At 41.0% G+C, this 23,943-nt stretch overlaps 4 protein-coding genes across 6 annotated transcripts; 1 reads left to right on the plus strand and 3 right to left on the minus strand.

Annotated features, from left to right (window-relative positions):
• Positions 1–1,099: 1,099 nt before the first annotated feature.
• Positions 1,100–14,844, minus strand: LOC108091264. The gene is given in 5 exon segments (XM_017190376.2): positions 1,100–3,591; positions 3,593–4,909; positions 5,339–5,420; positions 5,479–5,533; positions 14,508–14,844. Coding segments are annotated over 5 exon segments (2,223 nt in total). The 5' UTR covers positions 14,737–14,844; the 3' UTR covers positions 1,100–3,051.
• Positions 14,845–15,181: 337 nt separating this feature from the next.
• LOC108091267 (ell-associated factor Eaf-like) lies at positions 15,182–20,811 on the minus strand. 2 transcript variants are annotated; one of them, XR_001771383.2, is made up of 2 exons: positions 18,126–18,397; positions 15,182–15,390 (listed from the first exon to the last, which is right to left on the minus strand). XR_001771383.2 is itself a non-coding variant. In XM_017190381.2 (2 exons), the coding sequence occupies exon 1, from the start codon at positions 19,871–19,873 to the stop codon at positions 19,646–19,648; it is 228 nt and encodes a 75-aa protein (XP_017045870.1). In that variant the 5' UTR covers positions 19,874–20,811; the 3' UTR covers positions 15,182–15,390; positions 19,554–19,645. The 2 variants fall into 2 exon arrangements, 1 of the variants encoding a protein (XP_017045870.1); XM_017190381.2 differs by lacking the exon at positions 18,126–18,397 and adding an exon at positions 19,554–20,811.
• LOC122320032 (myb-like protein L) lies at positions 17,178–22,219 on the plus strand. Its single transcript, XM_043207977.1, has 2 exons — positions 17,178–17,523; positions 21,325–22,219. Exons 1-2 carry the CDS (start codon positions 17,246–17,248, stop codon positions 21,332–21,334), a joined length of 288 nt encoding a protein of 95 aa, XP_043063912.1. The 5' UTR covers positions 17,178–17,245; the 3' UTR covers positions 21,335–22,219.
• On the minus strand, positions 21,251–22,055 carry LOC108091266. Of its 2 annotated transcripts, XM_017190379.2 has the most exons (3): positions 21,813–22,055; positions 21,578–21,754; positions 21,251–21,520 (listed from the first exon to the last, which is right to left on the minus strand). In XM_017190379.2, the coding sequence occupies exons 1-3, from the start codon at positions 22,053–22,055 to the stop codon at positions 21,326–21,328; spliced, it is 615 nt and encodes a 204-aa protein (XP_017045868.1). In that variant the 3' UTR covers positions 21,251–21,325. The 2 variants fall into 2 exon arrangements, with proteins under 2 accessions (XP_017045868.1, XP_017045867.1); XM_017190378.2 differs by having other exon boundaries at positions 21,251–21,754.
• Positions 22,220–23,943: the final 1,724 nt, after the last annotated feature.

Here is a 23,943-nt window from a genome sequence, read left to right on the forward strand (position 1 = left end):
TTTATAAAAGCTTAGTGTTCGAGTGTTGGTGTGTGTGAGTGTGTGTATGGTGTGTGTATGTGGTGTGTGTTCTTGGGTTTTCGAGTGTGTTTTCTAGGCCGTTTTCTCTGTTCTGGTAATTAATTAGTTGCCTTTGTTTGGTTTTACAGCTAATATGCTCTGTTATTGTATTATCTGATGCAATATATAGAACTCACATTAGGCGACATTGACGACTTAGCGGACTAGTTAATTAATTACTGGCTGCTCAATAGGTATCTACAATGGAATCCGTTACCAATGGAAATGATATCAAAAACGATTATTGTTAAATACATATTTGTAGTACTTTTTGGTTTTCTTTTTTTTTCATATTTTTTGTTTCCCATTCCGGTAATTAAATTAATTAAAGCTTTTCGTGTGTGATTACGATTACTCGTGTCGGTTATATCTCCGCCTATCCTCCATTCATGGTTAACGTTAACGCATAATTGTCTGAATATACCAAAAACCAGTCAACAAATCAAGTGATTGTAAATGAAGTCCTATTTACAATTGAATATTCTCTACTTACTCGCTTAGTTACACTTAGTATTCATTTCAATCTGATCGGATGAGTTCGTAACTCGTATCTCATCCCTCATCTCCTCAGGGGTTCTTTAACTAGGCTCCTACAATGCGTTCGCTATTCAGATTTATCAATGTCGTTAATACAATTGAATTGCCATGAATATTCGATATTGCTAATAACAGTTCCCTCCGGAGCTCTCAATCTCAAAACAAGGGGATCCTTTTCGTCCCTTTTAGCCTCCAGAAGGAACTTTGATTGGTGCTTCGGCTGGCCGAGACTACGATTATTGCATAACAACTGGCCACTGATGCTTCTTCTTCTTCCGGTTATCCTTCTTAGAATTTAGCTAGCTTTCCTTGGGTTTTCATTTTTCATTTTTCATTTGCTCGCTGGCGTTTTGCGCTACTCATTTGAATTAGATTAAATATCTATGGCTAGGTTAAGGTAATAATTCTTTCCTCTGTGGCTCTAATTTATCCAAATCATCATCACATATCAAAAAGTTTACAAAAATTTCACTTTAGCTACGGTTTTAATCGCTTTCATTAAGTTTTTGTTTTTTTTTTAGCGATTACGTTAATGTTTATTAGATTTCGTGCGCTTCGAATAAAACATACAACAATAGGTAATTTCTCTATCGCTATTTAGCCCCCATAACTCTTACTTCTCGCTCGATAACAACTTATTTGTTATGTCGTTCGTAAATCGTTAATGATTAACATAATCAACGTGTTGATATATATTTTAAATAAATTAGTTCGCCTCGCTTGTGATTTACAGACATTTGCATGTTGCTCGGCGCATTATTGACTAACATTGGTTACCATTCTTGGGCTACTCTTCTGTTTTCTGTTTCTGTTATTTCTCTTCGTTTTTTCTTTTTAGTGTACGTGTGGGCATGTAAAAGGCATTTGTTTGGTTTTCATTGTATTTTTGTGGTTGTGGCTTTGCGGATTCTCCCTCGGATTGCACTCGCTGTTTGGAAGAACTCAGCTGAAGATCCTGAAACCAGACGTCTGTGGGTCTCAGTTCAATGTTGAGCAGCGGAAATTTGTTGAAATAAATTCAGTTTTAGACGGTGTTCCAATTGCGTATATATTTTTATTATCCGATAAACCAAAGCGTGATCTCGAGGCTTATTCAAGTTAGTGATATATATTTGATGTATGTTCTTTACTTGCGTATGTTCTCAACAAAATTGACAAATCCGAACTGATTTAAAAACTAATATTGCTCTTGGTTGGTTAAGAGTTTTGAATCGTTTCGTGTTTTTTTGGTTTGCTTGTATAGCCAGTATCTCTTGTGCTCTAACAACAATTCCTTAAAAGCTTAGACTTTCGAAACGAAATAGGTGGCTTAAATGATAAGTCAACAGAACAGTGTCTAATTGATGTAACAATTGCTTTTGTTTTATTGGATTTGACCCTTCTCCTTTTTTACTTTTTTTGGGATCGAAAACCCGCGCGCACGCTGATAATCTCCTAAGTTGAATGCTATATATTATTTAGACAGACCAACGGACTTGGTAAAGCGAGAGGAATCTAGAAGTCTAAAACAAAAGTGCCGGCGTGCGCGCCTTCTATTCCTATTTCGACCACTATCAACATGATTCTCGATCGTTATCATTCATTATCAACTTACTATACAAGCTCTCGCATCTTCATCCTTCGTCCATTTCTACGTTTTAATTAATTTTTAACAATATTCCTCTTCCGTTGAAACATTTCGAATACAACTTTAGGCCTAAGTTGAGTTCAGCTCGTTTAAGTGGTTCGCAGATAACCCGGTTAGATTCTAAAAAGAGCATCTCGTGAGTCCAAAACAAAGTGTTAAATTGGGAACCATTAACTATCAGTAGCTAACCAAGTTACCTGTTAACCACTTAACAACTCTTAAGTATTTATACAAAGTTCCAAATCATTTACTTTGGTGTATTGCAAAAATGTGCGAATGTCTGTGTGGCTGGTGTGTGTATAAAAAATTGTTTACTAACATTTCTGGTTTACTTTTTTTAGCGTATATAAATTGTACAATAATATGAACTTCCATCGGATGATTAGGGGCTTAATGATTCGTGTATCGACTGTCGATCGAAATGGAATCTCTTGTTGATATCGCAAATGAGAACAGCGACCAAAAAAACAGGGATGCAGACCGTTTTGTTTCGTTAATTTGTTAATCTTATAAAGGCAAGTGGTTCGGTACAATAAAAGTTTTAAAGGAAATCTGTATTGTAATTAAATAAAAAGGGAAATTAATTCAAGAACTTTTGAATTTCAATATTAGTTTTAAAAATCATTAATAGAGAATAAGTTATTCAATACACTACTGAATAACCTGCAAAAATATATCATAATATTTTAAATTTGAAGTTTGAAAAAGAGCACCGAACCATGTCTATGATAAATCCCGACCCAACTAAAGTTCCCCCGCGGAATGCATCCCTGAAGTAGGTTAGCCAGGCACATGTTGGATCTCCGAGTGGACTGCCACGCCCAGTGTCAGACGTCCTTGGGCGGATGGCCGGCCGCCGCGGAGGAGGAGGAGGAGGCGGCGGCGGAGCTCTTCTGCTGCTGCCTCCGCTCCCGCCAGCGGTCGATGGGCGTGTAGCAGCACCGGAAGAAGGGAGGCGCCCTCCCCGAGTTCGAGTTCGATTTCGAGGAGGAGGAGGAGCTGCCGCTGCAGTGGCTCATCTTGGCCAGCGACTCGACCGTGAGCTCCGTCTGCACTCCACTGGTGGTCAGTCGGGTCTCCGTTTGGTACTCAAATTGATACCTGGGCGGAGGAGGATGACCACCTGGATGACCAGGATGACTGGTTGCATCCAGTGGCGGTGCTCCCGCCTTGCAGATGACACTGGGCGGCTCCATCTCGTGCAGCTCGAAGCTGTTCGAGCTGCTGTTGGTCGAGGGCCGGAACTCGTGCGAGCTGCTCTCGACCATGGCAGTGCGGTAGGTGGCGGCAAAGTAGTTTGTCTCCAAATAGTGGCAGGACTCGAACAGGTAGTCGTCGAACTGGTTCTGCGGCAGCACCAGCGATCCCCTCACCGCCGGAGCCGGAGGCGAACCGGGCTCCGACGCGATGCGATTGAGTGGATGGCGATGCCAGTGGCGCCGGCGATGGCGGCGGCATCATGGTGGCCAGCGAACTGGAGGCCATCGGTGGCCGCTGCTGAACCCTTTGCTTCATATCAACAATTTCTATTTCTTCTATATCACTAAAACTATTCAACTGTTTCAACAAATAATGCACATCATTTCGTTTCGTTTGATTATCCTCGTCGTGGTGGGGATGATCATCTCGGTTGTTCTTTTCGTCGTCGTCGTCTTCTTGCTGGTGGGCCTTGCCCGGATCCACTTGCTCCTCCGTCGCCGTTGCTGGAGTTCTGGGTGCTCGAAGTGTTAATGGTGTGCTGGCAACGGCGCCCGTTCCACGATCCGATCTCGGGTTGCCCTGGAGGCTGCTGATCTGCTTGCTCGCATCTTGATGTTGCAGCTGCTGCTGATGTTGCTGCTGCAGCTGATGTTGTTGCTGTTGCTGCTGCTGCTGCGGCTGGCTAACCAACTCCGGATAGGCCAAGTTGAAGCGCTGCTGCAGTGTGGCACTGCTCAACTTGGGCAAACCCGCGTAGTCCACCGGTGGCCGCTCCAATGTGGAGTCAATGATGCGATTGAATTTAGCTAATGCACTGCTCGCTGTCGCTGCTGATGAACTTGTGGATGTGGTGGTGACCTTAGCGCTAAGTTGTTCATTGTTAAGAGGCACTGTTGTGACGGTTGTTTCTAGGTCCTCGTCCTCGTCGACATCCTCGTCCACGTCATCGATATCGACGCCATCGCGCAGCGTTTCCTGCACGTTCAAGTTGAGATTGAGGTGCAGCTGTTGGCGCAGCAGCAGGCGGCCGGTCTTCGTTCCCTCCACTCCCGGAATATTGGGCGGGATGAGGGCCAGGGATGAGTCCTGACCGCCAACGCCACCCCTACCGGCAGCAGCTATAACCGCCGCCGCCCGCTGCTGGGCCGCCGTCAGGTTGGCCGCCTTAGCCAAGTTCTTCTTTTGCATTATCAGCCGCCTCGACGAAATGATGGCATTATTGTCGCTCCCCCGCGATTACCGGCTGTCGCGGGTGGAGCGAGGCCGCCCCTAACTGGACGTACTGGCGATCGGCGAGACGGGTGACAGCGGGCTGCGGGCCTGCTCCCGCGGACATCCGGTCAGCGTGATCACCAGCTTCCGGCTGCCCGCCTGGTCGCGGTGCTCGCACAGCCACACGCCCTGCCAGGTGCCCAGCGAGAGCTTGCCGTCGGTGATCGGGATTGTCAGGGAGCTGCCCAGGAAGCAGGCCTTCACGTGCGCGGGCTGCAAGGATACAATGGGTATATATAAGTAGGAAAGGTTTTACAGAAGAAATTTAAATAACAATACGTGAATCAGCAGTATGCAAAACTCCCTTTCCAATAAGTAAATATTGTTAAATAAAAGCATGTCTTATTGCATCAGCTAACTTTAAAAGCAGTTGTTATAAAATAAATCAATTTATTACATTTTAAGAGTTTTAGAATAACTTGTTTACAAATACTTTACTTTATATTTAACAAGTATTTGCTAGAATGTTATTACAGCAAACAAATTAATTTGTATAATTAATTGGTTATACAATTTATAAGTTTATTGTGACTTGTACTTTGATAATACCTCGAGAAAATCTATGGTTCGTATTATGATTATACTGATATTATCAAAACATACTGTCGATTCAGAACTATAATCCCCCATCGTAATACTCACCATATCGTCGGGTCCTTCGCACGAATGCCTGTAGGGCAAGCCTTCGGGAACTATTTTATTCAACATCATCTCCATGTCGTCTCTGCAATTGAATCGTTAGGATAGGATAAACAAACTATATGTATTGGCAATTCACTAACCTGACGTCTGGATCCCAACTTTCGTTTAACGCTAAACTCGCCGAGGTGTGAAGAACTGAAAGCAAAACAAGCGCACACACAATGCCAATTAGTTGTCTGTGGGATTACTAATAATCTCTATAATGATTAGCCCCCCGGTTATTAGACCATCACGACGAGGCGTTAGCTCCCCAGCTCCACAAAATTTCCAATTGAGTTGTAACGCCAATTAGTCAAAATGTTTCGCTGGGAGGCCCACTATCGTCGTGGTTGGTATCTTGTTGTCCTGATAAGCTATCATGGATCCATAAAGATCCACAAAGTGTTATTTGAAAAGACATGTTGGATATGGCCAATTTAACTGGGGGCTTTTCAAACTGCTCAAGCGGAAAACTTGGGAAACAATACAAATAATACAAAGTGTTAAATGAGAAAGCATTTAAATGTTGCAATATATGCAATACTTTCCCATTCATTAAAAGCTTTTTATATTAATTGCATATTAATTGTGATTGTAGATTTGAATTGAATTATTCTCCTTCTTGACTTTATTAATATGTCAGAGATGTGTGTTAAAATTAAATGCAACCAATAAGTTCATTAAGCAGAATTTATCTCTATTTATGATTAATTGTCGAATAAATCGTTAGAACATTAAATTAGCAACATTTTAAAGAAATTAATCATATGTAAATGACGTGAATTAATGCCAGTCATAATGGATTATACAACCACAAGCGAACATCGGTTTGTCCACTCCGAAACAGATTCGTTTTGCCATTTTAAATGAATTTGTTTGACAAATTTATGATACGGCACAAAACACGAGCATGTTCGGAGTTGAAAATTGAACAATAATTGCCTGCATTTTCCGGGGGCTCGCAATTGGCCAACTGCCAACGCTGAAAATGTCAAGCGGTTCAATGAGAGTCGGACTTAAAATTGAATACTTTTACTCCGAATGTATTTAGTTTCAATAATAGATTTCCATAGTATATATTGTATATGCGAATGGCCGGGCAGCAGGAGAAACACTTGAATTTGCACACTAATTGCGTATTCATGAATAAAAGAGAAAGCTGCTGGCAGCTGGAGAAGCCGAGCGAAAATTAGTTTATTATCAAATCCCAGAGATGTAATTTTCGGGGCCCCCGAGCAGAGACTTAAAATGTGGATATAGACACACATGTCCGAGTTCCGAGTTCCGTATTCCGATATTAGAGGAAAACAACGCACGACCCAGACCCACTTTCTTTCTAAATAATTTCCGAGGCGATTATGTCATGTTGAACATGTGTAAATGGCATCAGGAATTTAAATATTACCCATGGCTGCGGATGCGGGGGTTTTTGGGGGCCAGAGGATCCCTCGGACAATGCAAATGAAAATGAAACCAAAGTGACATTTGACGCGGGGCTGGCAAGGCAAATTTGCAAATTGATTGCAGGATGGGATTTGATTGGGAACGAGAGTGGAAAATGGGACTGAATGGAGGACCGAAGCGAGACAGCCGCACTTGGTTGGCCTAAAAAACATTGTCCATATCGATGGCAACACATTATTCAATTCGGCCCTCCTGCTGGGGGAAAATGTTCAGTAATTGTGTCAAAGTAATCTATTCCAATCTAATTGAAATTAAAGTTAGGGGAAAGGATGTCCGAGCATTCGAAAAACTATAAAAGGAAAAACAAGTACTACAATCTATGTTGATATATAACTGAGTTCTTCTCAAGTATAGTATATTTATTTAAATATTAAATTAAAAAATAATGTTTATCATAAGGATATTCTCATGCATTTGTTATGAGTGCCCTTCGCACATTTTAACCCTTATGTTAGTAACCGGGTACCCGGGTACCCCCCGCGGTATATCTGTGTGAAAAGCTTAAAGCAAGTTCAATATTTCATGTTAAGCTCTTAAATCGTCGTTTTTTAACTTAAAAGGAAGCTAGTTGCGAGTTCATTTAATTTATATATATTTTTTTTATTATATTTTTTTATGCTTAAACTTCAGCCATCGCCTCATTAGTAACCGGGTACCCGGGTACCCACAGTGGAAAGCACAGGAAATAAAGTGAATAAAATTTTTATAAATGCATGCAATATAATTAATTACATTGAACACACTGGACACGATTTACTGAATGTTCGTCACATACAGGTTGGCGACAATTGGCACAAAACTTGCGTGTCTTTCGCCGTCTTCTTATTGGCAAAGCATTGCAGACATAGCAAGATCCTATAACCATTTTTCTTCCGGTTTTATCTTCTGGAATCTCTGGACCAGGATTTACCACGACTGTTTCTGTCAATGCATGGCCTAAAATACTTTGAATGGCAATCTTTGTTGAAAAGTGACGCATTATTTGTGGATTCGCGGTACGATTTTCAATCATCGGCAATGCTAGTTCCTCACTTAGCTTACGCATAAATTGACGACGTTCTGTCGTTTTTTTTTATCATTTTATTATTTTTTTAGAATAAATTATATATGTCGCAAGTGAAGAAATATCTAACATATTGAAAAACATTGCCATTGGCCATCTCGAGGATCGTCGTTGACTGGTGTATCTCCGCACCATTTGGTCCATTGTGTCGACTCCAGTTTTATATTTATTATAGAAATTTATTATTTCTGGTTTCTTTTTAGCGTCATCACTATTTTTTTTTCCTTATATTGTCACTTACTATTAATATTTTAAGAAAAAATATTTTGGAAAAATTTTTTTAATAAAATAAACAAAATTTTTGATATTCAGAATTATGGGTACCCGGGTACCCGGTTGCTAAAAGACGTCGGTAAAGTTGGTTACTAACATAAGGGTTAAATATGTTAATGGCCCAAACATAATTCTCTGTGTCTCTGGAATGCAACTTTGAGTGGCATGTGGAGTTGTCCCTGTTATTGCCCCTCGAGTCCTCCCTTTCTTTGCTACAAATTCCGTGCACATTTATTCCGAGTCCCCTACTTTTTTTTTTTGTTTTCGCTTTTTTTTTTAGCCCGCTCAACTGGCGCATCCGCCTGGAATACTCGACTGACACTTTTTCCATTGCACCAAACACGAATGAAACGCGGGCAGGAGGCGTTAAAAGGCTCCTCCGGAGCGTTAAGCCGGTGGCCAACCGGAGGACGCCTCTAATATGATTTAGCCATGGGCTTTGTGGTCGCCAACAGGGCCAGGAGAATGTGGCTTTGGGAGGGTTCTATGTTTGCCTACGGCAAAAGCAGCCATTGCCAACGTGCCCAGAGCGCTAATAAACGTTTCTGCGCTGAGAAAAATATATTCATAAAGTTTAGGTGGGAAAAACAATTAAAATAGTAATTTAAAATATTGAATATGTAAAAAAAAAATTTATACGGTGATTAAATTATTATTATCCGGACTGTAAAACATATAAATCTATAAAAAAAATTCTATATAAAAAAATGAAAAAAAAACTATAAAGCTACTTAAAACATTTTAATTAGTTTTTATTTAGGTAAAGCTTAGTTAAAATGACACCTTACTACTTTTAATTATTATCCTTATTTTTCATTATATTACAATAATTTAATACCATCTTTACTCCAACAGTAAATGTTTCTCGCAGTGTACTACGCATAGTTAAGTAGCAGGTGGCATCGTTTTGGCCGGCTGTTTAGATGTTTAGTTGTCTGTGTGTGTGTGTGTGTGTGTGTGTGTGTGAGAGGGGGAGTGGTGGGTGGGTGGATCAGTGCCCGTATCCTGGGCACATGTAGCAGGCGTTTAGGCACTACAAAAGTTGCTAATGTTTTTAAAGAGGCCTTTTTATTATACAAAGTCAAACATTCTGACAGCACAAACAAGCTGGGAGCACACACCCACACATCTGCATGTATACGACCGCAACACTCACAGGGACACACACACACACACCTACACGCACACAAACATGGAATGGAGGAGTACCCCAGTGTTTAACAATGGACTCAACACAACTCAACTTGACTCAGCTCAGCTGGCTGCGTTCATTCATATATTCATGCAAACACGCACTCAGACTCAGATACTCCGCTACAGCAGCGGTCGATGTTCTAGTTACCAGGAATCAACGAAAAAGTTCTGGTGAAATTTCAGCTAAAGCAAGGTGACAGGATGCAGTACAATACTTGAGGAATTCTGGAGTTAGAAACGATCTGCTTCATGAATGATTTGCACATATAAAAAGTGTTGCCTACATTTAAGGGCAGATTTATTTAAGAATTTTAAAAGGACTAAAAGCGCTTAACCTCTTTTTCTTTTAATAGGAAAGAATTAGAAGGTTGCAATTAATTTTTTACCCAGAAAATATGATTTCTTATTTTAATAATTTAAACCCATTTTTCTCTCTTAAGCTGTAAGCCTCCAAATAGCACGTGAGTGTGCGGTGTGTTTGTGTGTGTGCGGGCATTACATAATGTAAAGCTGGAGGAAATGCTTAAATTCATCAACCTTCTTATTACATAGTCCCCGGGCTTAATGCTTATCCTGAGACACCAGGCCGAAAATCAGAGGACACAGCGAGAAATTCCCGCTGCGGAAGTAAAACAAAAGCTGGCTTCGGTTATCCTTGTTCTGTGTCAGGTGCTCAGGATAACCGGAACGAAACGGAGGAAAACTAGTTCAAGCACACCCCGAATGCGATTGGAAAATCGGAAAAGCGGGCCAAAACCTCTGGCGTGCTCGTTTTGCATAAATAATATTGATTTATTGGGTAGCGCAGCATTTTGCGGTTCATAAGCGAGCAATTTTAATGCTAAAGGAGCCCAAATGGCTGAATAAAGGAATAAGAATAATGAATAAACGGAAGCCCAAAAAGTATGACACACACATGGCACGATTTGTTTTCCTTTTTCCTTTTTCGTTTTCCTTTGCCGTTTTTCCATTTTGTTTTTCCCTCGTTCGCAGTTTCCCTGTCGTCACGAAAGCGAAAAGAGAAATGGCCGCGTACGCCCACACAAATATATCCCTAATGTAAAAGGCTCCCAAAACTCCCTACTCCGTGGAACCCCAAACAAAAAAGAAAAGAAAAAGAGCAACCCACCCAGAATCGGTTTCGCTTTCGCTGGCTGTTGATTTATTTGGTGTTGCTCCTCCACAAAGGACACTCCGCCAGTGTCCTTTTCCCTGCGCTGCTCTTCTCCTGCAGCTCTTTCGCTCTGGCTGAGAAATATGCTCGGGTTATAAATTGAAGTTGAGCCATTTATATGATCTTGCGATTATGCAGCAAATTGCTGTCGAGAACGGTCCTTCCACCACTAGAATTCCTATTCCTGCGGCTCCACGAAGTCGGGCAGGACAGCCCTTAAAAGATCCTGGAACATCTTAAGGTCTACGTTTTAATGAGGTGTTCCATAATAAATCTTTTTTAAGGAATTTCAGCTTTTGTAGAAACTTTGTTATGTGCAAGGTATTAAAGTCTGAATTTTAAACATATCATTAGAAGCTTTTGTCTTGTTTATTTATAAAGATAATATAGACATTTCCCTTTCCTACAGTTGTAGTATTTCTACAATAACCTTTTTCATTTGAGTAATCTAACTTTCCTTAAATACTACCATTTTCTATCAACTTCTATTTCCTTGGAATCTAACCTTTAAATGTGGGATTAAGTAAATGCCCAAACAAATCATCAACTGCCCCCCAGGCAATTAGCTTTGCTAAACACACTTAAATATATATATATATATATATATATATACACTGCGAGGACCCCTTTATATTGAGGTTACGAAAACCCCAATGGGGCATTGTGTGGTCAGTAGGGTTCGGTTCTATAAGCGAACGACCTTCCCGCCACACATATGAATATTAATAAAAAAAAAAAAGAGGAAAGAAAAGCCAGTCGCAGAGGGGAAATATTTGCCTGGCTCAGGTGGAAAAGTCGGAAACCGGGTGGATATATCATTTTTCAGCATTTCCCTGCATTCCATTACTTTTTGTTGTGTTTAACAAGTTACCTTTACATTTGGCTTATATTTTTGTGTATTTGTGATTTGTGTGTCCTCTTGGCCACTTTTTTCCTCCTCCTCCTTTTCCTCCTCCTCCTCCTCCTTCGCGCCCTTGTTTGCGCTTTTCCCCATAGAAACAAAAGGGGGCGGGGTGGCGGAAAATGGGTGCTATTGAGGTCAATAGTAAAAGACAACAACATATGGCAAGGTTGCTTTGAAATTATTTTTCCCTATTTTTTTTCTCTCGAAATTAACTTTTTTGTTGCCTTTCTTGGGAAGGAGAAAATGGAAAACGGAAAGCGGAAAGCGGGGAATCGCCTTTCATTTGCTTGCATTTATTTACCATTTTTTTTTTTTTTTTGTTTTTGCATTAGGAAAAGGGGCGGAGGGATTTGAAGCTTCCCTTAGTAAAGTGTGTCTAATTAGGAAGTCCTTTTAAGAAAATCAATAAACATGTCTTGACCTCAATTAGATTTCGCTTACAGTTCACAAAACAATACACGTACAGTGAGCACCCCAGACAACAAACACGCACACAGCACGGGTGGCGGCGAAGGGGGCGTGGCCGGGGCCAAGGAGCAGGGACACACGTGCTTTTGATTTGGCAAAAAAATAAAGGAGAGACCAAGAGCGAGCGAGAGCCGAGGTTCGTAATAATAAAGACTTGCCTGCAATGTGCTGGCTAAGACGATTTCTGTGAGCCACACTCAACAAAAAATATGTTGGTTAAGGACAAGGAATACGTTAACTCATCCTAGAATTTACAAAAACATTTCCTGAGATGTTATAGCTTTTAAAGTGACGTGCCTTTGAAAATAACATTTGTAGTTGCATACTTTAATAAACTTATTGAAACTACTTTTCTTCCCCAGATAGTAAATACTTTTTTACACACATTTTTCCATCATTAAATGTGCATTTCTTTTCTTAAATATATACATATTTTTAATCTGTATAATTTGTAGGTATTATCTTAAAAATTATTCCATTTTAAAATGCAGCAATAAATCTCGTACAAATGTTGAGCAACCACGTTTTTTCCTGTGCAGGGACACGGGAAAAGGGGGGCTGGCAGGAAAGTGGAAAACACCAGAGAGGGGAGGGGGGAGGGGGGAGGCTCAGGAAAGGGGGGCTGGAAAAGTTCGCCTCGAGCATTCACACGCCATAGCCACAGACCATGACATGCAGACATGAGCGACGACTGCGACTAAGACGACGATTGCTTTTCACTTTAGTCAGGCCAACTCCCATCCAGCCCCCCCTTTTCTCTGCCCCCCCAAAGCTGGCGCTTTATGATACGATTTTATTTATTTGCCCAGGCCAGAGCGAGACGGGAAGAGAGAGGGAGAGGGGAGCGAGGGAGACGGAAAGCCGCAGGATGGAGGAACGCGTCCTGGCATTGTAATGCGAACTGTCAACAAGAAGCTGCCTCTAAGGCAGCCAACTACGGAGGTTGTTTCTCTGTTTGGACTGCCTCCTCATCGTCTTAGTGCTATATTCGCCAACACTGAGAGAAATACATTTAAAAAAATATATAAATATATTTATGAGAGAAAGAAATAGAAATATATTGAAACCTTATTATCTTCCCTTCGAATTCCTCCATGTGTTAAGATAACTTGATTTCTTTTGTTTTTTTCATTTTTTGAATTAAAGGGAAGTTAATAGGTTTTTCCCCAGTGCATCCACTGTCAGAAGACTTCGAAAGCGGGGATTCCGCACGAGAATTAGTGTGCGAAATGCAGCAGCAGCAGCGGCAGCGCACAAAAAGAAATACTTTGCCGAGCTGCAATCCGGAGATTATTGCGAATGCATTCCGAGGAGTGGCATATAAAACTTGAACAAGGACTCAAATCGCCTGGCGTGTGATGTGTGTGGACATCCTGTCGAGCGGCATATTGCACTCACAGCTGCAAAGCTCACAAAAATCAACTGACTTTCGGACATTAAAAATTGGCGGACGCGATTAAAACTCTAGTAATGACTACAAAATCCTTCTCGGAGCCATTGTAAATCTCCGGAATTCACATGAGTGGGGTCAAATCTCAAGTCCAATCACTCCATCTCCATCTCCATCTCGGCTTTAATTTTGTTGAAATCCATCTGCAATGTGGGTCATCGCAACAGCCACACGTTTTTGGGCGCATGAAAGTCAAACTATGTATTTTCGAATGTCAATCGCAATTTTCGGGGTTTCAGCCAGCAAACAACTGACCGGGCCAAGTCAGCCAAGTCAGTTTATCTGTGTAGTTTAACCCAGTTACTACTGGCTAATACAAATGAGCCTGGGCAGCAGCCCCTTCGAGTCCTGCAAATCCAGTAAGTTTCGGCTTCAGCTTCGCCTCTGCCGAATTCAACGACATTTTGTGCTGATTTGGTATGCAAGTTCTACATTTCGCTGTTTGTCCAGCTCAACTTTCAACTAAATGCAAACGCCTTGGCCATAGCGAGATTCCCCCGGAGAAATACGATCCCCACAAAGGAAACGTATTGTTGGGTGAACTTTTCCATTGCCAGGATCTGAATACCCTTATGGGTGGATTTCCCCGATTGAGTAGAGTACTATATACTCAACCAACTCTGCCTTTTGGTCGTGAAAAGCTCTTCAAAGTGTATGAATCGACAGAGAGCGGAAAAAGATTGATGCGATGGAAATGAGGGGGTGGCGCAAAAAATAGAGGAGATTTTCCAGCTGCTCCCCACGATTAACTGACATTTGAGCCCTGAGTTTCGGATAATCACTTGGGGAGGCAGCCGAAAAGGTGCCGAAGATATACTAAATACTAAATGGCTAAATAACAACCATTAACTGCAGAAAAACTGTTTGAGATATTAATTTGGGATTTATTTCTTGGGTCAGTTTGTTGTGCAATACAAAACTAGTAACTCAAGTTGAAAAGCGGTTTTCTAAAAGATAAATCCTTTATTAAAGTTGGGAGCTTTGAATTTGTACTTCATAGAAATTTAACTGGGAGTATTTTGTTATAATAATTAAAAACAAATAAATAAATAATGTAATAATGAATAGATAAATAATGAGTAATGAGATGAAGATATCCCCATTGAATTTATAATTATTAATATGAAATATCCTACTCACTTTGCATGTGACACAATCCCACGGAGAAGTGCGCCAGCTCCGGCATTTGTCGGAGGATCTCCTCGGTGACCAGATGGACGCCGCGGTGCTGCGGCCTCAGGTTGATCTTGCGCTGAAACCAGGCGGATCCGATCTGCAGACCCACGATCGCATTGCCATCGGCACCGGCTCCTGCGACGGCGCCACCTCCGCCGCGTCCTCCGCCGCCGCGGTGATTGGCCGAGGCCATGGTGCTGTTGGAGCTGCTGCTCCGGATGTTGCTGTTCCGGCTGACGCTCTGCTTGACCCCGCCTCCACCTCCGCCGCCGCCACCGCCTCCTCCTCCACCTCCTCCTCCTCCGCCGGCGCTGCCAGCTCCACCGCTGCCGCTGGTCGCTTTCGTTGTGCCGGCGTGTGGATTACTGCTGCTACTGCGACGTCGCTGGCCGCTCCGTCCGCCGCTCCTCTGGTGGCCTGGACCAGTTCCTGATCCCGCTCCTGCTCCTTCTCGCGCTCCTGCTCCTGCTCCCGATCCTGATCCTGATCCTGCAGCAGCGGCGGCGGCGGCGGCAGCAGCGGCGGCAGTCGACGTCGATGGTTTTGTGGACGACGTTGTGGCTTCTCCGGTATCCGGTATTCGGACGCACTCACACACTCAGTAGCACTCGGAACACTTTGCACACGAACGAACGCACACACACAACCGCGCACACCAACACCACCAAACACACACACCGGCAGGATTCGGGGACTGGAGGACTCGAGCTCGAGCTCTTGACTCCCACAAGTTGTTGACTTTGCACTGCCTTCACTCCGGATTGGCTTTCACTTTTGGCCTTTCGAACCTTTGCGGACCGCTTTTAATTTATTCTATGTTATTGCCACTTGTTTACGTTATCAGCAACTGCAAAAAAGAGAAGAGATAAGAAAAAGTTTGTTAGTGATGGGAAATTTTTTTCTGTTTATAAAAGTTCTGCATTTAAATACCTAGTTGTTGGATGGAATACAAAATACTTAAATGTTTCTTAATTAGCAGAGGTAATATTTTATCAGAGCAACTTATCCGTACAGAGATGTAGATAAATTAAATATAGACACAAATAATTAACGAAGCTCTCCGGCTAAATAAAGCAATTTAATGAAAATGGTATTCATTGGCCAGTTAACTGCCAGTTGACTTTTTCATCAAGGCAACCATTTATGGTCCCACAGACTCTGGCTAATTCACATAAATCAAATATTAGTGTTTGGGCGGATACATCTCAATTAGTAGTTGCTACTGGGAGCACCGATAGCCGAGGGTATGAACATCGGGAGCGCCCACAATCAACAAGTTTTTAATTGCCAAGCGCAAACAGCAAACAAGATTGTTATGGTTATCAATGTGCCAATGTGCCAGGGTGACCCTTGAAAACATGAGCGGAGTGGAGGGTTAGAGCATGGGCATTAATTGTGTGCCACTATTCCTATTACCCTAAATGGTAAGTGAGGTTCAGCTTTAAAACGAAAAATTTGTATAATATTTACATTTTAGGTTTTCAAAAAGAAAAAATATAATATTTACACTTTAGGGTTTATGTTAAGATATTATGCAAAGCCATAATTGCGTATGCGTTATTTTGCACACATTGCGTATGAGTGATTTTGTATAATAAATAATACAAACAAGCTTGCAGTTATTAAAGTTCGTTTTTTTGTTAGTTTTAATATAGATACCAAATTATTTAGCTTAATCTTTGAACTTCAAAAATCAGTTAAAAAATAAAATTGTTTTATTTTTTTAAATCAATTTTTTTAAATCTGTAGAAGTTTTATTTCAAGCCTTCATCGCATCTTGAAGGAAACTCCGCAAAAGGAGTCACACGGCAACGAGCAGTCGAAAAGTGGAGTAAAATTTGAAGCGGCATAATGAGCACGTGTCGCCCAAGTGGGCCAAAAGGGGGCGGGGCGAGTGGCACTGGGCAATGGGCTGGGCTTTAGCGGCAAGGGGAGGGGGAAGGGGGAGGGCGGGTGACAAGGACAAGGATTGTTGGCCCGGGAAAGCGTTCGTGCGAAATGGAAACAGCAGCTAGGAAAAGGCACGAGACGGCGCAGGATTGACTCCCATTGCAGACACATGGCATCAAGGAAAACGCTGTTTAAGAATCCTTCTTCCTTCACACACACACACACACACACAAAGGCGCAGTTCCCAAGTTGAGTGCACTCACACACATTCAAGTAACGAAGCAATCGAAATGCATTTGAATCGGGGGAAGGGCGGGGAAAATGGGGAAAATCGGGAGCGGTAACAAGGAGATGGAAGCCACAGCTGCTGCAAACGAAAAGCCACAACGAGTGTGAGTGATTTCGGGTGTCGGTATTTGGGTAAGCAGTAAAGCACTAAAAAAAGAAGAAAACGAAAACGAAAAAGAAAAGGCTCAGGCACACGGACCCCAAAAAAAAAAAAAAGGTAGCCCTCACCACACAAAACGATTTACACGACACTAAAAGCGGTTGGAAAAAGGGGAAATGTTGCCAAATAGAGATGAGGCTCTGGCCAAATCCAAGGTGCTATATCTGTATCTGGATTAGGTTGTCTTTGAGAAATCTCAGCGAGATAGTTTCCTTTCAATTAGCAAATTTAAACGTATTTATCATCAGTTATCTATCATTTAATTTTTAATTAAACCAACGCTTACAAATTTTCATCTTATGCAGCTTGACAATTACAGGAAAAATATAAAATCAGTGAGAACATTTTGATAAAACTCAGGCACATGTTAACTAAGATTTCTCGAGAAACTTTTTCTAAATTGTTCACAAAACTCTTAAAAAAACGTTCTGAGAAAAAAAATTTAAAAAGTCAAGAGCGTGCGCTCATCTCTGGCAAACTAAACCGAGCTGAGGAACCGAAGGTGTGTCATCAGAGGCGGGGGAAAAGCAACAACTACATCAGCAACAACTACAGTATCAGCCCCAACAACAACAACAACAGCAGCAACAACCACAACGAGTACAAGAACAGCAGTGGGAAGCGCGTTAAGGCCGCGGCCAGGTAAAGGTACTTTATTCCTTTTACGGGGCCACTGTTCAAATTTGCATATGCTTTAAATATTTAATGTAATTCAAAAAGAGGAGACAACAGCGCCAACAAGAATCTGGCAATTGGACAAAGCCCGGCTCGGGCATAATCCAATTGGACTGGCAAACACACACAAACACCCCGCTCTCTCCAGTTGGTTTACCGAAAAAAAAGAACGAAACAAACTAAAAACACATGAAATGCTCGCGCTTTTGGCAAAAAATCAATTTTCCGTGTGATTGCCGGAATGCAATATTTTGGGGCAGAAGTTAAACAGGGAAAAGTTCTCCATTTGATCAACACCTCAACGCATTTCTTGCGTTTTTTGTTCTGCTAATTATTGACATAACAAATGTGGTGGAGCTTCCACCACGCTTATATTTTTTTTCCCACAAACACAGTCACACAATGTATATTTCGATGACAGCACACACGCGAAATTCCCTCAAAAAAGAAAAAGAACACCCAAGAAATTGGGGGAGCTTAACGTTTTGGCACTTTGCTGGGTCGTTTTGTTCGCCGGAAAAATCGGGAATCGAATCACGTAAGCATAAAACTTAAATGCACTTAATTACATTTAATTTGCCGAGACTGCTACGTTGCCTTTTGTTTTATTTTACGACTGATTTCAGACCGCATCGAGTGACTTGTGGGGAGAGTAACCTTTATAGAGCCGCCGACTTCTGACGTCGAACATGGTGCTGTCACTTTGGTTCGACGTCGAGTTGCCACTGAACATATGATTGGATCCCGAGGTGAAATGTGCGAGGCAACGGCACTAGTGTGCGTCTCCCATAGGCGGCACTGGCGAAAAAGAGCACAGATATAGGTGCTCCTAATCCGATTAACTCACCTTCGCGCGCTTTTTTTTAAATTTTTTATTGTTGTGTTTTTTTTAATTATTGGTGTAATCATTCCTTATTCCGTTCCCTTAAAAACGCGTTTTTGTAAATGTTAAAAGTTTTTTCTTCCGCACTTATTTATAATTTTGTTAACATCTTTTACCAAATCACATTAAAGGCACTGTTTTTGTTTCTGTCCATTGTGACGTCACGACGAACTTTTTAGTTCGACGTCAACAAATACTTTCACACGTTGCCAATCGTGTGAGCCTACACAAGTTGAATTTGAAATCACGTTTTTCATTCAAACTTATTTCCGACTGCCTCTTTTGGTTCGATGCTGCTCTCCAAAAGTTAAGTTCCTGAAGAAAACTCCCCAAAATCAAGGCAGGGAATTAAAAATTGTTAACAGTTTCAAAATAAACACATTTTGTATTGTACGATAATTGGTAAATACAACCTTTTGTAAATTTTAAATTGCGTATACGACTAGGGACCATCCAGGAAAATTCTTAACTAAAATTTGACAAATCTTTATAACTTTCTAGACCTTCGTAGCTGGTAAAAACAAAACCTTAAAGTAAATATAAATCAGTGAACATTTCCAAACACCATCCACTCTGAAATCCAAAATCAACAAAGGGAAAAAGCTCAACAAGTCACCAAACTTGTATTACAACCAAAAGCGACAACCCTGAATATTTTGAATCGAAAAAAATCTTTCTTGTTTCAAAAATTATTTGGCTATTTACGTTTCAACTTAAACGTACTATAAGCAATTTATCCAAGCTGTTTTCAGGATAAGATTCAATTCAACACTATTCTATCGCAACAACCGTTTTTTTTTTTTTTAACGAATTCCCCTTTTGAAAAAAAAGGTATTAGTAAATATAGTATATAAATTATTTAACTATAAGCATTTTAAGTAGAAAATCTTGTATTGCAAATGAAGCCTATTTTTTGGTGGCTTAGCTGGCTGTCAATCGAATATCGATTATTTGGCGGCGATAGGCGTGCAAAGTTCGGTTTGGCGGTCAAAACAAAAGCGCTCTGAAGTGCAATCTATATCTATTTACACTGGTTCTTGGCTAGATTGGAATTATGTTTTTTGTTTCTTTGCATGTGAGTGTGTGGCTCGAACAAACGAAAAGCGGTGCTTACTTTGCTGATTTGGTGATTATTATTGATTTGTGGATTATATGCGTCTAATTACAGTGGCGATTGGCAGGTGCTGAAGATCTGATGGGGGAGATTCACAGCGTGGGTGGTCGCGTGGTATGCTGGTAAAAGTGCTGATGCTGGTGCTTCAGATGTTTCTGCTTTTGCTTTTGCTGCTGCTGCTGCTGTTGATGCTGCTTCTGCTTCTGCTTTTGCTTTTGCTGTCCGGGAATATTGCCAACGCCGGAATCGCCGGAGTCGGAAGCGGAGACGGAATCGGATTTGGATTCGGATTCGGAGCCGGAGTCGAGATCTCTGGGCATTTTGCGGCCTTCCGTTTTTGCCTTGTATTTTTTTTTTCGTTTTCGTTTTTGGTTTCGTTTTTTTTTTTTTGTTTGGTGGCAAACAGAGGGAATGGCAACAAAAACAAGAACTACGAATCGGCTCTAAATATAACGTCTGTCGTTACACTCGTTACTCGTTTTTTTATGTGGCCAATTCACAGAATGTACATTTTTTACACCTTTCACACACACCCACGCACTTTACGCTCACGCTCGCACATTTTGGCCCGATTTTCGCACACAGCGTTTTGTTTTTGTCACCGCAAATGATTTTCTTCGTATTTTTCTTCTTTATTTCTTTTTTTTGCCCGTCTATATAGAGGTGTATATAAAGGATATATGGGTTAGCTGTGTGGTTTTTACTCGGCGGCCCTCTTTGATTTTCGCTCAACAGATTTGTGATTTGGGAATTTTTTCAGCTGCACGTTACCAAATGGGTGACTCCCATTCGGAGCCACATGGGCACAGTTTTTGCATGGGGCATTTTTCACAGCTACACTTCTTCCTTTGCAAAAGGGGCGTGTCGGGGTTTTCGGGGCTTTCGACGGGGGGTTTAGGGGCCCAATTCTTATGGCCTTTTCGCCTTGTCTCTGCCTCGTTTTTCAATAAAACTTCATGGCCCTATTACATATGTACTCCGCACACTCACACACACTCGAACTGGCACTCACACACACAGGCCCGAGCCCGTGTTCAATTCGATTTCGATTCGATTCGCTTCGATCCGAGGATAATACTGCAGCGAGGATAATACAATACGCTCCCATCCGTTTCAATATCGCCTCCTTTTCGATTTTTCCCCAGAATTTTCCTCTGCTTGGGCTGGCTGCCTCTTGCTTTTTTTCAGCCACTACTTTCTAGATTTTCTCTGCATGCCTTTTCTGCGACGAGCGCCACCGAATGTGCCACCGAACGAGAGCCTGAACTGAAACTGATTCGGGATAGCACATATTTTGTTGAATGAGTAGGTGAATGAGTGCTGCCCCACTCGTTGGGGCAACGTTGCTCCATCCTGCGCATGCCCCCCGAAAGCCAGCGAGTGTTCCTTGGGGCTCCTTGGCGAGTGGTTCCGCGAACCGCCACACGCTTCTTCGTCCTGCCAGGTGGCGCCACTTTCGATAGGCATTTAACGGATTTTTGAAAGCTTAAGTGTAAGCGTTTAAGGTAATTACCGTAAAATGAAAGGTAATTACAATAATGCAATGGAGTCACATTCTTTTCTGTTCCTCCATAATTACACAATCTGTAATATTGCAATTAATATCAATTAATTTGATAATATAAGACAATAAATTAATATTGTACCTGTGAAATATCAAAACACAAAAGCAATTTAGTTAAAAACAAGCCATTAAGTACAGGGTGATACTGGTTCCAAGCTTTCAACTTGGTAACTTTAAATAACATATTTATTTCTTCTTGAATTTCAGATTAACTTGACTCTTCTGAATTAATTTTTATCAACTCGCCCCTTATTTCGAAGCACACGTTTGTCGGTCGCTGTACATCATTTTCATCGTAAATAGTGAAGGTGTACACCACTTTAAAGCGCCCACGAAGGGGTACGGGAACACGTACGTTTTCCAGACGCAAGTTCATCACGAAAGGTTTTAAAATCACTGTGGTCTGAAATAAAACCAAACTCAAGAAAGACAATCTTGCCCAAGGACTATGCATACCTACATTCCTCGTTATGATGCACTTTTCCTGTATCTCCTCGCGGTTCACCACGTTTTTAAACCAATATTGATAGTAGTATTGCGACTCACTGAATAATACACTGCAAAGGTCAGGTGTCATCATACTATAAAGGGTCGGATCCCAGCTGCCCCGGTTGTATTGCATTACTTGGAACCTTGCCTGAAATGTGTTCAATACGTTACTATTCTTCGAGGATCTTAATTTCCAGCAAGTCTACGGTAATGCGGTCAGTGCGTGAATAATTCAATGTAGCGGTGAAATTTCCTGAAACATGAACGCCATCTTCTTCCGGCTCGAACACCAAGTTATCCATGTCGAAGACACCGCGGATACCGATCGAACCGGGAGGCTTAACCTCACACTCCGTAAAGATGTCCGAATCCTCCAGAACAAAGTTGTATTTTGAGGCCCAAGTGCAGGACCTTCCGGCGAACAGAATTAGTACTGCGATAGCGAACATTTTCACTTGTAAACAGATCCGAGAATCGACCCTTTATATCCCAATGGGCGACGTTTTTATATGATCGCTAATAATAGGTTAACCGAAATGGAACACAACAAGTGTTAAAGATCTTTAGTTCCTCCACATTTATAATTATAATGTGCTCAGCATTTTGAAAATAATTGGTGTTTTATATCATTAATGAATAATATTAAAAATTAATTAATGGGGTTGACTATAACGAGAGCATATGTTACTTATTCTAAGTTAATATAATGTATAATGTATTTTATAAAAAAAATACTTATTAAACTGACACTCACCTTGCTGTCCACTCGAATAATTGCAATCCCATAATTCTCATTGCCAACCCCTAAATGTCACAGTCATTAGGCCAAATTCCGGCGCCTCCCAATCCCGCCCAGACTTTTGCAGTTACCAGTTTCTCGGTGAGCCGGGAAAGTAACCGAACCAATTGGGTGTGACCAGCAGGTGGCCATGCCTCGACTAACTAACCATATGCATGTTGTCCTTTGTTGGGGGAGGACCCACCCTACCCCCGATCGCACAGTGGGCGATTTGGTCTCGCTAGCGGCATTTAATTAATAACTTCTAAACTAAAATAGATATCTTCAGTCGGTTTTTTTTCAACGATCAAAGAAATATCATACAAATTTTTAAGTTAAAAAAAGTTGTTTTTTTTAATACCTTTTTATTTTTTTTTAAATTTAAAAAAATATATTTTTTAATTTTAAATTTTGATTTATTTTTATGTTTTTTAAACTTCAATTAATATATTCCATAAACAAACATAATTTAAAAATGGCTAGAATTTTATTCAGAATCTTCGGAATCAGACGGCGGCATAGTAAAAATACTAAAATATACTAAAAAAGATCCCTTTTGCTACTGACATTGTGCCTTAAAAAGTACCATAGTTTGAAGGCTAGCAGGTACTAGCAGTTCATATTACACACATTGGACGCCACTGATTCACACTTTCGGCTAATAAAAGAGTTAGACTGAATCCACTTGAATCAGGTAAGTTCTTCTCCACGAAAGACAGGTGTACGCTAATCCGGGCTCGTTGTTAATACACTGAATTGCCACTACGTTTTATGAGCTACACATTTATAGACCGGTCACAAACATTAATTTTTTTTGTAATGTATACCTTGAAATTAATAAAAAACCAAACTTTTAATAAATTCAATAAAAATTGTAAATTTCCGAGGAACTTGAATTCGGTGCGCGCAAACAGGTAAAATTTTGTAAAGTTCTTTGCAAAATCATTTTCTGTGTTTGTCCGTTCACAGCTGATGATCAGCTCATCGTAGAGCTTTTAAAATGCTTGGATAAATCTAATCAAAGTATCTATTATCGAATTGTGAAAAAAATCATCGCTTTTTGAAAGTTGAAATTTGAATTAAATGCCGCTAGCGAGACAAAATCGCCCACTGTGGATCGCCCAGATCCTTTCGGTATGTAAAGCGAGTGGGTCTTTATCCTGTGGCACGCGGTGCCGCACCTAGTTTCTTGGATTCGAGTCGAGTTTGTTGTCATTTTCCCATTCATATTCGCAATGAATCAGGGACGGATTGCTAAGTGAGTAGTATTAAAGTTATACTAACCAAATTATTAAAAAAATCAATTAAAAAAAAATATTTATAAAAATCATTACATTTTGGAAAACAATATTTCTGTAAGTATCTTTTTGAGCTTAATTGAATCTCATAAATTAAATTTAATAAATATTAAAACTGGCAAGCAAGACGATATTCAGTTATTAAAATTAATATTCTTGGTAGGTTCCCTTGAGGTATAAATCCTTCCCTGCATCACCTAAAATATCTATCATTACCTTTCCAAGTTCCAGCTTTCATTTGTCGACGGGCTGGGATGTCTT

This window comes from Drosophila ficusphila, unplaced genomic scaffold, assembly GCF_018152265.1.
Source record: "Drosophila ficusphila isolate 14025-0441.05 unplaced genomic scaffold, ASM1815226v1 contig_412, whole genome shotgun sequence".
Taxonomy (NCBI): Eukaryota; Metazoa; Arthropoda; class Insecta; order Diptera; family Drosophilidae; genus Drosophila; species Drosophila ficusphila.